At 39.0% G+C, this 15,151-nt stretch overlaps 1 protein-coding gene across 3 annotated transcripts in view; it reads left to right on the top strand.

Moving 5' to 3' along the window:
• The window catches only part of omc5 (omcin 5), a 33,173-nt gene that overhangs the window by 5,449 nt on the left and 12,573 nt on the right, over positions 1–15,151 (top strand). For 2 of the 3 annotated variants that reach the window (XM_089122401.1, XM_089122402.1), the window contains exons 3-8: positions 7,732–8,139; positions 8,872–9,261; positions 9,336–9,407; positions 11,994–12,386; positions 12,520–12,921; positions 13,010–13,090. In XM_089122401.1, coding sequence (XP_088978527.1) covers positions 7,732–8,139; positions 8,872–9,261; positions 9,336–9,407; positions 11,994–12,386; positions 12,520–12,921; positions 13,010–13,090 — 1,746 coding nt within the window. Of the gene's footprint in view, positions 1–3,783; positions 3,856–4,107; positions 4,501–4,633; positions 5,021–5,108; positions 5,190–6,159; positions 6,541–6,616; positions 6,701–7,731; positions 8,140–8,871; positions 9,262–9,335; positions 9,408–11,993; positions 12,387–12,519; positions 12,922–13,009; positions 13,091–15,151 lie in introns of all 3 variants that reach the window. The other variant, XM_089122404.1, reaches the window with a different exon arrangement.

Here is a 15,151-nt window from a genome sequence, read left to right as displayed (position 1 = left end):
CTGAGCATCTGGTTCGCTTATAGGCTATGCTGCGGCAACTACACATCGAATGGCGCGCAGGCGTCTCAGAGGTGCGACCAATGAACTTAGGCTGAAGATCGTGTAATGACGTATAGGGCTGTCACGTACCTTCGCGGGGTTTCAGACACGTGACACGACTTCCACCAATCAGATGCATGATTGTGGGATTGTTCAGGATTGTGGGTAATGAAGTACTTATCCAATACATTGCAAATAAAAGGCATTAATCTTAAAACAAGCTTAGTTCGCCATGAACTTTTGCCGTTTATATGAGCATATACAGTACAATCGCTTAGTACAGCCGTAGCTGGTTTTAAGTCTACCATGTATGGTTACGTTTTTATGGCTTATATCTCAAATGTCAATGGAGAAATTGTATTGAATTTTTACTTCCGTCACCGGCTGTGGGCGGGACTGTGATGCTCTATAGTAGGGCTGTTGGAACGAATTCTGAAATTTGAATATAATTCGAATATTTAAAAAATCAATACTATTCGAATGCTGAAGTTACTATTCGAATATTGCTTTTGTATATATTTAATATATATATATATATATATATATATTTGCAATCTTGTCTTTCTCGCGGCTTACACGCATGTGAAAATGAAATGCTTTTGTTTCGTCTAATGAACAATAAAGTTTTTTTTTATCAATTGTGCACGTTATCCAAGCGGTAGGCTTTCATCAGAGTTTCCCATACAGACATCCTAAGTCTCCAGGAAGTTCCGGGAGTCTCCCGCATCCCCGCAAATTAGTTAAAATCTCCCGGAATCTAGAGCGAGATTGAACATACTGTGTGCATAACATACATTGCATGGCAGAGAGGGAGAGAGCTGAGAGCAAGCGAGAGAGAAAGACCCTGCGAATGCCACGCGAAAGCTAGTCCCGCGCTCTCTCTCCCTTTGCACAGACTGATCTGAAAAAATGTCAGCGGGAGTGACCGGGAATCGTTATAAAACTATGGCTACGTTCACACTGCAGGGCCTAATGCTCAATTCCGATTTTTTGAAAAAATTAGATTTTTTTTGCAAGGCCGTTCACATTTCCAATTAAATGCGACCTTTTGTGATCTCCTGTGTGAACGTGAACGTGAAATGACCCAGAAGTGACCGGCATGCGCAGAAGAATACTCAACGGTCCACAACGTCACTTGTTGTTTGCGGAAGTAGCGGTAACACTTTAGAATACAGTTCCTTCGTTAATGAATAACTACACAAGAACTAATGAGTAACACAATATTAACAATCTAGTAACTATTATTAACTAACAAGAAACTCTGATTAACGAGTAAGTAATAGCGCACAGACGAAAGTGGTAGTTCACTATTAACTAATCAATAACTACTACTTTTTTAATACTTCCCAGAGAACTACTGAAAAAGTTTATTAACAATCTAGTAACAACTATTAACTAAAAGAAATTCTTATTAACGAATTAGTAAGTAATAGCTCACAGATGAAAGTGTTACTAGATACTTCTGTGGGAATTACTAATTATTTGGATCCGTATTATAAAGTGAAGATCATTGGAACTAACTAGTAATGACTCAAGTGTTACTAAAGACATTTTCTAAAAGTTACTAAAGTTCACCAAAAATCTCAAACGGTTGCACAAATCATGACTAGATCATGTAGTAACACTTGAGTAATTACTAGTTAGTTCCAATGATCTTCACTTTATAATACGGATCCAAATAATTAGTAAGTAATAGCTCACAGATGAAAGTGTTACTTGATACTTCTGTGGGAATTACTAATTATTTGGATCCGTATTATAAAGTGAAGATCATTGGAACTAACTAGTAATTACTCAAGTGTTACTACATGATCTAGTCATGATTTGTGCAAACGTTTGAGATTTTTGGTGAACTTTAGTAACTTTTAGAAAATGTCTTTAGTAACACTTGAGTAATTACTAGTTAGTTCCAATGATCTTCACTTTATAATACGAATCCAAATAATTAGTAATTCCCACTGAAGTATCTAGTAACACTTTCATCTGTGAGCTATTACTTACTAATTTGTTAATAAGAATTTCTTTTAGTTAATAGTAGTTACTAGATTGTTAATAAACTTTTTCAGTAGTTCTCTGGGAAGTATTAAAAAATAGTAGTTATTGATTACTTAATAGTGAACTACCACTTTCGTCTGTGCACTATTACTTACTAGTTCGTTAATCAGAGTTTCTTGTTAGTTAATAATAGTTACTAGATTGTTAATATTGTGTTACTCATTAGTTCTTGTGTAGTTATTCATTAATGAAGGAACCGTATTCTAAAGTGTTACCGAAGTAGCTAAATGGATGTCAACAGTGGAGCTCATTTAGCAATATAAGTTATTTTCACAACAGAGCCAGCACACTTACAATCTTCTCGTTTTAAGAAGAAAATTAAACAGGAGGAGAGCAAGCCATGGCTTTTTGTGGAGCAGTGGTAGCAACGTCGGTACAGAGAAACGTGGTGGGATACTGATGAGTGGCTTCACTGATACAGAATTCATCAGTAACTTCCGAATGACCAGATCCACCTTCGATTATATAATCATACATACATATGTTTGTGAGCGGAGCGCCTTCGATTAACTCTCACGGGAAGAAACACGTCTGCGGCGGCCCATAACAGTGCAGAAACGCGTTGGAGTTGGAGTGTATTGGCTAGCTACAGGTGCGTGTAATGACATGCGGGTCGGATATATGTGACCTGGCCGTTCAGTTTGAAGTCGCATTTTAAAAGATCGGATACATATCGGATTAAGTGGCCTGGGTGGGTCGCATTCGAAAAGTTCGGATCTGTGTCTGTGTCGGAATTAGGTCGTTTCAGCCTGCAGTGTGAACGTAGTCTATGATACCCGCCTTTATACATAAATATACAGTTTCTAAAAAAATACATTTTGAACTAAATTATATTTGCCACGTCTCTTTATGCTCTCCTGTTTGCTTTGGTGTGGCTGGTAACGTGAATGACATGCTCTACACACCCGGTCCCGTACCAGCTGGTGGCTGTAATATACGTAACTGCCAACTCTCATGCACATTGGCCGTGAGACACCCACATTTGTTTGGTTTCACACGAAATCTCACACAGATTTACAGTTATTTTTCTGTAACAGACAGATTCCTTTAAAAAAAAAAAAAAAAAAAACAACAACAAAAAAACAATACGGGAATAGGAGGGAATATGAGTCATTATTCTGGTATTGGGACGGGACAGGGTTTTTTTGTGGGAGTGGGACGGGAGAGTCAGAGCGCTGTATAGAGATGGAACAGGTATAGTTTAGAAGTTTCATTACGGTTATTATAATGTATTTTTCATCTGCTTGCATGTATCCATTATTTATTAATAGCCAACAATTCTGCTGTTTCGGACCAAGTCTGAATGATGGTCAAACATATACTGATGAGTTCAATAAAGTTTATTGTACGTCACACAAAAGATGAAGCGTCAGTTTTACTTCAACACAGTTAGGCTATAAGAAGTGCGCTAGTTGAGGGAGCATTCCTGTGGGTCGACGTTAGTCAAAAAACTGTTCTACTGACGTCAAGGAAACGAAGGAAGTAGAGGGATGTAGTCCAAACGGGCCGTTCGTTCGATGTAGGCTACTTCTGTTAAATAAATTATCTCGCTTGGCATTGAACTTTGAGCTTTATAATTTTTTCAGATATTATTTATACTCTAACAACAACATTACACACTAACTAGAGTTTGAAACATGGGATCATGAAGAACGGGACCTGTCATGACATGAATTTTCCTCTTTTTAGATGTCAGCACTATTTCACAGGCGGTTTCCACTGTGAGTCCAGATATATTCACTGGATCCACCATCAACTTGAGTAAGTTGTAAATAATATATATGAATATTTTAGTGTTATTAAAAATTATTTCTTTTCAATTAAAGATTTGCATTACAGTTTAAATGAATTTTTTGGTGCATAAACATTTTCACTATTACACAGTTGCATTGTGTATGAATGGTTTATGAATCTCATTATTACAGTGTTTGACTGGTTCAGATTTGCGCTTGTGAAGTTCCTCATTGAGATGTAACTTGTTTGTTTTGGTCTCATCATCTCTCACTCTAACAGATTATGACCCGTGTAATAACTACAACACACTCGACAACCACTGGAGAAGCACATTCAATTACTGGTCTAGTAATGGACTCATATTTGATCATGATGACACTCGTGTAGAATGGGACGGCTGGTATCGACTCTTCATTGATGGATCAAGTGCTCAGATGCCTGAGTGGTGTTTTTATTACATGTCATGTGGAGGTTATATTTCTCTGTGGCTTGATGGCTCTCATCCTCGGCTAGAAGATGGAGTTGTTACTCGTGAAGTTTACGGTACTCACTATGATCAGTGCAGTCGCTACAGATCCGACCCAATCCAAGTCAAAGCTTGTCCTGGAAATTATTATATCTACAAATTTACCAGACCAACTCTTTCAATCCCAGCTCCTGTATATTGTGCAGGTATATTCATTCATCTTATTATCTGACATGCTTGTCATTAATTGTATTGGTTTGTATTTGCATATTATCATCTTGAATATATTTAATCTGCAATATACAGTATAATGCTCTCTTTCTCCTTTTTCCTTAATAGTGCCTTTCTCCACCCCAAGTGTCGACCCCTGCTACAACTATACCAGTCTGGATGAGCCTTGGAGATCCACAGACAACTATAACTACTATGGCATGTGTGATTATAATGTGGAGTGGAATGGCTGGTACAGGATGTTCAACAATGGTGAAAATACTCAGATGCCAGAATCATGTGTAAATCAGTACATGTGTGGCACTGATAATCCACTGACGCTCAACGGCGCTCACCCACAGCTGGAGGATGGAGTGGTCACCCGTCAGGTCTGTGTCTCCTCATGGGGTTACTGCTGTACTTACAAATCCCATCCTATAAGAGTCAAAGCCTGTCCAGGAAATTACTACGTTTATGAGTTTGTCAAGCCAATATTTTGTGGAGCTTACTGTGTTGGTGAGCACTTATGTACAATCTTCATTCATTTATTTTTCTGGATTTTGTTTGTAAACTATTGATGTTGATAAAATGTTCCTAATACCAGATTCCTCAAACCAGTCCATCTCCTCAACAACAGAGACGATCCCATCCATAGGATCCATTACTCCACCAATCACAACCACTGGTAAAGTATTGTCTTACTTCCTTCATAAACGTTTTTTTTTTTTTTTGTAAATGCAATTTTTCTTAAACATGAATTGTTGATTCATTATTTAACATTGAAATATTCCTGTTTATCTCATTAAGTAAATTCATAATAATTTGTGCAGGAAAGGCAAGTAAGAAAATCAAATTAGAAATTAGTAATACAGCTCACAAATAAGTATGCAATTCAAACTCTTGTGCAAGCAAAAAATATTTTTTTAGGCAATGTGAAGTACTGAAGTGTTGTTGATAATGAGATCTAAACCACCAGCATTTCTTAAATTCATTTCCTAACCCCAAACTCTTCACATATCTCAAAAATCAGAGAGGAAATTACTTAAAGAAATAGTTCTCCCAAAAATGAAAATCATGTAATCTCCTAATTTACTCAACCTCAAATTGTTCCAAATCTGTATAAATACCCTTCTCCTGCTGAACACAAAAGAAGATATTTTGAAGGACAACATGCACAATGAACTAAGTGTAATAAGCAATGTAATTAAAGGGATAGTTCACCCAAAAATGAAAATTCTGTCAGAAATGACTCACCCTCATGTTGTTCCAGCACCTGTAAGACTTTCATTCATCTTCGAAACATTTTTGATTAAATCTGAGAGCTGTCTCACTCCTCCAGGCTTCTCTGTAATTGAAACTTGCCGGCCCAGAAAAGTTTTTAAAGATGTGTAATTAAAATGTGATTTCCAGTCAACAGTCTGTGCAGGGAACCACTTGCATTTTTATTTATTTAGCAAATAGTGGTAAAATAGACCAAATAGGCAAATAGAGGTTTTGAAAGCACTGACTTCTTGGTCAATTTGCTTGTAATATTTGTACCCAAATGCAAAGGGACTCAAATGTGGCTGTTTTATAGCACAACTGATACCAAAAATACATATCACAGCTTCATTTATTCAGCAAAATGTATATTTGTAATTTTTCCATGACAACAGCTCCCCCTGTTGACCCCTGCTACAACTACACTATCCTGGATGATTCATGGAGAGCCACCAACAATCAACATTCCTCTCAGATAATGTGTGACACTGCGGTCAGCTGGAACGGCTGGTACCGTCTCTTCATTCAGGGTCAGAGCGTTCAGATGCCGGACACATGTGTTGATGAGTATAGTTGTGGCACTCATGCTCCTCTGTGGCTGAACGGAGGACATCCAACAGTTGAGGATGGAGTGATCACTCGAGATGTCTGCGGTCACTGGAGCAATAACTGCTGCTACTTCCAATCCAATCCCATTAAAGTCAAAGCCTGTCCAGGAGATTATTATGTCTATGAGTTTGTGAGGCCAACTGGCTGCCATTTGGCATACTGTGCAGGTAAATATATTTACATGTGCCCTTCGTTTATGTAAAACATACTTGTTTTTTATGTAATATTTATAATTTATTTCAGATTCAAGCAACATAACCACAACCACTACTACTGTCACGCCAGAGACAACCACAACAGAAACTACAACCATGGACACTACGACTGGTAAGATAACATGTTACAATCTGGAGGATTATTGTTTAGCATGAGCAAATCAGATCCATGTTATGTGTTTGTGATGTATGTAAATAATTTAAAAGAATTTAGGCCATATAGGCAATTATATTATGAGCTTTATTATGCATTTTTAGGCAATTAGAAGTACTGAAGTGTTGTTAATAATGAAATAGGGAACAGAAACACCTGACTTAAACAGTAAGGATATTATAGTAGACCTTTTACATTTGAAGCTTAATGAAGATTTTTTCATCCTCCTTTACAAAAATAGTGTTGGCATAATTAATCTTGTGTAACCTAGTGGAAATAAACAATTAGACACGAGTGTTTTTCAATTCAGGGATATTCTAGAACAATTTCTGTAAAATAATATCAATGGGAGGCTTAACATATCGTATAAAACATAAAGAGGTCAATGGGAAATTCAATAGCGAATTTCATATAAATATATTGGAAAAAAACAATTTGAGGAAAAATATTGAACATACAGAAGTTTGAGGTGTGGACGGGAGAAAGCGTGAAATATATGTTTGTTAAACCCTTATTTTTCATTTACATTATTATTGGTATTTATTAAATTGTTTATTTTAAGTTTAACATTTTTATTTTTTAAATGTTCAGAGTACAGCATTACAATCTTTAATTATCTGATGATGATCTTGAATGTTCCACTTTTGTATGTTTTGTTTTAATTGGAAAATATTTGATTTTAAATATTTGAATCTCACATTTGTCATCAAAGTTCCAACACTAAGTTTAACTTTGTTACTCAAGTGGTTGGAAACAAATATACAGTTCCTTTACATGCAATTAAGAGAAAGGTGGCTGTTTGTTTTTTAATTAGTGAGAGAGGGGTATAAAATATAGCTTTGGTCAGTTTATTTAATAATCCATTTTCAGTCTAACATCCCAATATCTTCTCTTTCACACAGACACAGATGTTAGATGTTTACCTGAACTCTTGTGTTTGTCACCTCAGTGATGATGAAGTGAACTGTCGTTTTTCTTTATTCTCTCAGAACCTACAACTTCCATCTCTGATCCATGCTATGATTATAACACTCTTGATGAATCCTGGAGAAACATACGGGAAAGCCCACATCAATATGGACATGATGACACTCTTGTTGAATGGAGCGGCTGGTATCGGCTGTATCTGAATGGAGAAAGTGCCCAGATGTCTGAGTGGTGTGTGAATTATGTGGGATGTGGAGGTCAAACTGGACTGTATATCAGCGGTTCTCATCCAACACTTGAGGATGGAGTGGTGACCCGTGAAGTCTTGGGGACTAATTCATGGTGGTATTCCAATCAGTGTGGCGCCTTCAGTTCCTCATCCATCCGAGTCAAAGCCTGTCCAGGAGATTATTACGTCTATGAATTTGTCAAACCCGTCACATCACCCCCCCAGCCTATGTACTGTGCAGGTACAATATTCAATCTTATCTATAGGATTTTTTTTAATGATTTTTCATTTCAGTATTAAGAGTAAATGCTCTATTAGATAATTTAACATACATCATTGGTTTATGAAATAAGTATTTTTTAACGGTAACACTTCACAATAAGGTTCATTAGTTAACAACATTACCTCTACAGCATTTGTTCATCTTTGTGTCAACATTTACTAATACTTATTAAAATCTTGTTAACATTAGTTAATGCACTGTGAACTAACATGAACAAACAATGAACAGCTGGATTTGTATTAACTAACTTTAACAAAGATGAACAAAAACAGTAACAAATGTATTGCTCATGGTTAGTTCATGTTAGTTAATACATTAACTACTGTTTAATAAATGAACCTTAATGTAAAGTGTTACCGTTTTAACTAGTTAGAATCAGTGGTGTGCAGTTCATTATCCATTCTGTATAGTTGGTTTATGTTACAGATCAATAGCATCTAGATCTCTTTGTTACACAATTCCTCAAATCACACTTTAGGCGATTTGTTCAATAATTAATATGTAAATGGTATATGAAAACATTGTGATATTACTCTACAGTCCTCTTGTGCCTATTTGCAGTCAAGTTTTTTGCTACTGTAGACTTGCCCCACTTTGAGCTTGAAAGTACACTACTTGTTAAAATATTATTGCCAGTTAGTACATACATATATTATACAGTATATAATACTTTTGCAAACTCCATGACAGTTGCTTTCCAAAGCATCAGCAGTGATCCCTGCTTCAACTATGAGTCTCTGGATCGTCCCTGGAGAGCCAACAATGAAAGTGGAGGTGACATTTGTGATGAACGTTTCTCCTGGAATGGCTGGTACCGGCTTTTCTACTATGGAATGGACATCCGGATGTCAGAGACCTGCATTAGTTCATTCACCTGTAACACATACATCAATCTGTGGCTCAGTGATCCTCACCCTCAGATAGAGGATGGAGTGGTGATCAGGGAGGTCTGTGGTAGTTATCATTGGGGAAGCTGCTGTGATTACAAGTTTAAACCCATCAGAGTGAAAGCGTGTCCAGGCAATTACTATGTCTATGAACTTGTGAATCAAGCATGGTGGTGTTCAGGATACTGCACAGGTACTGTGATTTATTTCATTATTTTAAACCTTTTAAAATGATTTCTGTCATGACATGAATTTCCCTCTTTTTAGATGTCAGCACTATTTCACAGGCGGTTTCCACTGTGAGTCCAGATATATTCACTGGATCCACCGTCAACTTGAGTAAGTTGTAAATAACATATATGAATATTTGAGTGTGTGGCAATCCTATCGGCTTCTGGGTTTCTAATAGATAATTTTAGGATAATAAAGAATTTTGTGAGAGTCGACTACGCCACCCTGACTCAATCAGGGAATATACCCAGTAACACTAGGCCACACAGGTTTGTGTGTGCCATGGAGGTCAGAGACACAACACACAAGTTAAATCAGGTTGCAAATAATCTTTTATTGCCATACAAAATTGTAAAAACACAGTACTCGCTCGTTTTAAAAAACAAGGGCACTCAGCACATGTACACATAACACTGGAAAAGACAGATCTCAGGGGGCAACACTAACGGCTCATACAACACAGTCCCCTACCCACAAGGGTAGAGCGAACTTCAGGGAAACTTTTTCTTACCCACAAGGCAATACCAAAAAGAAAAAAAACACAACCCAACCAGGCTGAGGCTACATGCGGAAGGACCACTTATAGGCTTTTTTAAAAGCACAATCCTACTCACACACACACCTACATGTCACTGTGCGCTTAAACCACACACCGGCGGCACTTCAAAAGTGTCACCCCACGGCAGCACCACCACCATGCAGAGAATCTCCTTCGGCTGAAGCACCTCAATTCCTGGGGAGAAACAAACAGCTGGGTTTAATGCAACCCTAAAAATAACCAACAATAACAAAGCCAAACATACAACATAATCAAGGTCGCAAAGACCAGCTTATATTAGAAAAAAGAAAGCAAAACACGTAATTAAACAAAAGAAAGAATTAAAAAAACTAATACAACTTACAAGCACGCACACACACCCACGAACACTTAAATGAAGCTAAACTAATCACAATAAACACACACAGCGAGCCTATGAAGAATAGCAGAAGTTAAGGCTGTTGCAACACACACGCGTCGCATACACCCGCGCGCACTAGTGCGCGTCCAACTATCACTCAGATTATGATTTTTTCGGTCACTCTAAAAAGAAAAACAGAAAGTAGACAGTAGTATTGGTGACATGTTTTGTCTTCTATGGACAAGTGTTGCAAATTAGCAATTTTGCTAATGTTAGTGCTCTTCTTCCCACTACAATTTTCCAAGCTTTCTTAAATAACACTTACCACAGGAGGACAACACCTCGCATAAAATTCCCATAGGCTACGGTCAGTTATCAGATCAGTTTGGGTCAGTTAACCTTTGCCTGAGTGGTTAACTTGGTTATTCTGATTTGTGAAACCTTCCAGAGGTCAGTTTGGGTCAGTTAACCCTTCCGTGAGTGGTTAACTTGGTCATTCTGATTTGTGAAAACTTTCACAGATCAGTTTGGGTCAGTTAACCCTTCCTTAAGTGGTTAACTTGGTCATTCTAATTTGTGAAAACTTCCAGAGGTCAGTTTGGGTCAGTTAACCCTTCCCTTAACTGACCTCTGGAAGTTTTCACAAATCAGATTGACCAAGTTAAACACTCATGGAAGGGTTGACTGACCCAAACTGACCTCTGTAAGTTTTCATAAATTAGATTGACCAAGTTAACCACTCAGGGAAGGGTTAACTGGCCCAAACTGACGTCTGGAAGGTTTTCACAAATCAGGCTCAATCTAAAACAAGTGTTTTTGTAATCCAGCGGTGTGTGTGTTTATTATAAATTGTTATTATACATTGTTAAACATGAAAAACTGCATATTTTCCATATTCCTGTCTACCGGACTTAACGAATGGTTTACAGACACGAACTTTGCTGTGAAAAAATTCACAAATCTTGCATGTCAAGATGACACTGGGTATTCAGACTTCTAAGTGACCGACTTTTGGAGCTATACCCAATTAAAAATTAAAATTCAGGAAAAAAAAATTATAATTTCGGACCGGAGTAACACCGTTACACGAATTCACAAATCATAAATAACGAAATGAGATATCATTTGCATGTCCACGACACCGCACTGCGGGACCACAGCGAAATGAAATCTGAAAATCAAACCGCAAACTATCTTTACTCCGGTACTGTACCGAGCAACTATCTAGTTGGGGTACAGGAAACAACATATTAATAACTTAGCGACCCCCTATACGCACGCCATTATAATACACTACTCGACACCAAGACAGCTTACCTAACATTGGAGGAGGAGCAAACACCCGATCCGAGCTGGTAGTGCACTGTCGGAAAATACTAGTGGACGCACTACAATGCAAGAAATGACGACACATCAATAGCATTCTCAACCATAGTTCTCAACACATGAGGCGCTAGTGGATGACGAAACGAGGGAGACAAGTTGTAACACACTTTGGGTACTACCAACCCGCATTAAATAATCCATTCTCTTCCTCTGATAGGACGCCACAACTGTCACTCACTTAACTAATTCCATCACAAGTGTTATTAAAAATTATATATTTCTGTTCAATTAAAGATTTGCATTTTTTTGTGCAGAAACATTTTCACTAGGCTATTACACAGTTGCATTGTGTATTCTGGTTTATGATTCTCAATATTACAGTGTTTGACTGGTTCAGATTTGCGCTTGTGAAGTTCCTCATTGAGATGTAACTTGTTTGTTTTGGTCTCATCATCTCTCACTCTAACAGATTATGACCCGTGTAATAACTACAACACACTCGACAACCACTGGAGAAGCACACTCAATTACTGGTCTAGTAATGGACTCATATTTGATCATGATGACACTCGTGTAGAATGGGACGGCTGGTATCGACTCTTCATTAATGGATCAAGTGCTCAGATGCCTGAGTGGTGTTTTTATTACATGTCATGTGGAGGTTATAGTTCTCTGTATCTTGATGGCTCTCATCCTCGGCTAGAAGATGGAGTTGTTACTCGTGAAGTTTACGGTACTCACTATGATCAGTGCAGTCGCTACAGATCCGACCCAATCCAAGTCAAAGCTTGTCCTGGAAATTATTATGTCTACAAATTTACCAGACCAACTCTTTCAATCCCAGATCCTGTATATTGTGCAGGTACATTCATTCATCTTTATATCTGACATGCATATCATGAATTGTATTGGTTTGTATTTGCATATTATCATCTTGAATATATTTAATCTGCAATATACAGTATAATGTTCTCTTTCTCCTTTTTCCCTAATAGTGCCTTTCTCCACCCCAAGTGTCGACCCCTGCTACAACTATACCAGTCTGGATGAGCCTTGGAGATCCACAGACAACAATGACTATAATAACTATAACTACTATCGCATGTGTGATTATAATGTGGAGTGGAATGGCTGGTACAGGATGTTCAACAATGGTGAAAATACTCAGATGCCAGAATCATGTGTAAATCAGTACATGTGTGGCACTAATAATCCACTGTCACTCAACGGCTCGCACCCACAGCTGGAGGATGGAGTGGTCACCCGTCAGGTCTGCATCTCCTCATGGGGTGTCTGCTGTTCTTACAAATCCCATCCTATAAGAGTCAAAGCCTGTCCAGGAAATTACTTCGTTTATGAGTTTGTCAAGCCAATGGTTTGTGGAGCTTACTGTGTTGGTGAGCATTTATGTACAATCTTCATTCATTTATTTTTCTGGATTTTGTTTGAAAATTATTGATGTTTATAAAATGTTCCTAATACCAGATTCCTCAAACCAGTCCATCTCATCAACAACAGAGACGATCCCATCCACAGGATCCATTACTCCACCAATCACAACCACTGGTAAAGTATTGTCGTACTTCCTTAAAGGAGCATTTCACCCATTTGCATTAAGCTTTGTATCTTTAGAAACCCAGTCATATTTTTGAATGGTCATGGTTTATTCCCTTATTTTCACCAGAGATGGGAGAAATAAGGATTTATGTGTTTTACTTCCTGTTTATTGTGATGTAAAAATCGTCATTTTGCGTCACGATAAGCAGGAAGTCATATTTCATTAGAAAGTGAATAAACTACAAACATTAGCTCATTATTATTCAAGGGTGTGGGACCCACTCACTCTACAGGCCTATTACAGATCAGTGGGTGGGACTTCACTTGCAGAAACTGAGATCAATATCCGCCATCTTGTTTGGAAGCTAAGCTAGCAAGCGCTGTGGAGAAAGTATGTATGACAATGACGGAAGAAACTAAACATGATATGGAAGAAGAGGTTTTAGAAATTCTGCTGCTCGAATCCGATGTTCATGGCTATCTTTACGAGTCGCGGTATAGTGAAGAGCAGCTGAGGCTGATGGAGGAACAGGAGGCGGCGGCCTGTCGGTCGAGGAGCCGGACTGGCTCGAGTTGGGCGGACTGCTGGTGCCCGTGCTCATTTAAACATTTTAATAGTAAAATGAACAAATACAAAATTAGAGTATAAGCCAGCAGCCCCTCATTGATGACTGCTGTAACGTTACACACAACAGAAACAAAACAACATAACATCAGGCCTGTTTCTCTCTCGATCTGCCGTCGCCGTGGAGGCAACCAGGGCGGAGCGGGCTGTGCAGGTTGTGCGGGCGGCCAAGGCGGTGAAGACCCCTCGGGCGGCCACGGCGGTGAAGACCCCTCGGGAGGCCACGGCGGTGATGCCCTCTCAGGACCAGACACCAGCTCGGGCCCAGACACCGGCTCAGGAACAGACACTAGAACAGAAATTGTCACAAGGACAGACACAAACACAGAAACAAACACTGGCTCGGGAGCAGACACTGGATCGGGATTCTTGTCCGGAGACACTGGATCGACCAACTTGTCCGTAGACACTGGATAGGCCATCATGTCCGGAGAATTGGCAGAAGTAACATGAAGAGTCTCTGAATTGGCCATCTTGTCAATAGACACTGGCTCGGAGGCGGTGACGTGAACAGAATCTGGATCAGCAGAAGTGATTTGAACAGTCTCTGAATCGGCCATCTTGTCTGTAGACACTGGCTCAGAGGAAGTGATGTGAACAATCTCTGAATTGGCAGAAGTAACATGAAGAGTCTCTGAATCGGCCATCTTGTCCATAGACACTGGCTTGGAGGCGGCCATCTTGTCCTTAGACACTGACTTGGAGGTGGTGATGTGAACAATCTCTGGATTGGCAAAAGTAATGTGAATAGTCTCTGGTTTGGCCATCTTGTCCGTAGACACTGGCTCGGAGGCGGTGACGTGAACAAACTGATTTGAACAGTCTCTGAATCAGCAGAAGTGACGTGAAGCATCTCAGGCTCGGCGGGGCTGACGTGGAGGACAGAGCTTAACCGAATGGCAATGTCAATATATTGAGCTAGAGTGTAGTGAGGGGTATTGTCAGGCATGAGGTAATTAAGAAGCTCATTCAGTCCATTTCGAAAAATGTCATTTAAGACAGCATCTTTAAAGTTCACCCCATGGCAGAGCTCACAAAATTCTTCAACATATTCCTCTATAGATCGGTTACCTTGGCTGAGGCGGAAGAGGCTGATTAATAGGTCCATGGTGGATCTCAGTTCTTTCTCGGCTGCTGGATCTGAAGTGCTGAAGTCTTCTGTTATGAACTGCTCTGAGGCTTGTGGATGAAGATCCAAATGCAGCTTTATTTAAGAGTAGTCGTACGCCTCAGCTCGAGCAGTCCGGCTCCTCGACCGACAGGCAGCCGCCTCCTGTTCCTCCATCAGCCTCAGCTGCTCTTCACTATACCGCGACTCGTAAAGATAGCCATGAACATCGGATTCGAGCAGCAGAATTTCTAAATCCTCTTCTTCCATATCATGTTTAGTTTCTTCCGTCATTGTCATACATACTTTCTCCACAGCGCTTGTTAGCTTAGCTTCC

Source organism: Pimephales promelas, chromosome 17 (assembly GCF_988280905.1).
Source record: "Pimephales promelas chromosome 17, fPimPro1.hap1.1, whole genome shotgun sequence".
In the NCBI taxonomy this organism is placed as follows: Eukaryota; Metazoa; Chordata; class Actinopteri; order Cypriniformes; family Leuciscidae; genus Pimephales; species Pimephales promelas.
Note: the sequence above shows the minus strand (reverse complement) of the source record. Positions and strands in the feature narration are given on the sequence as shown.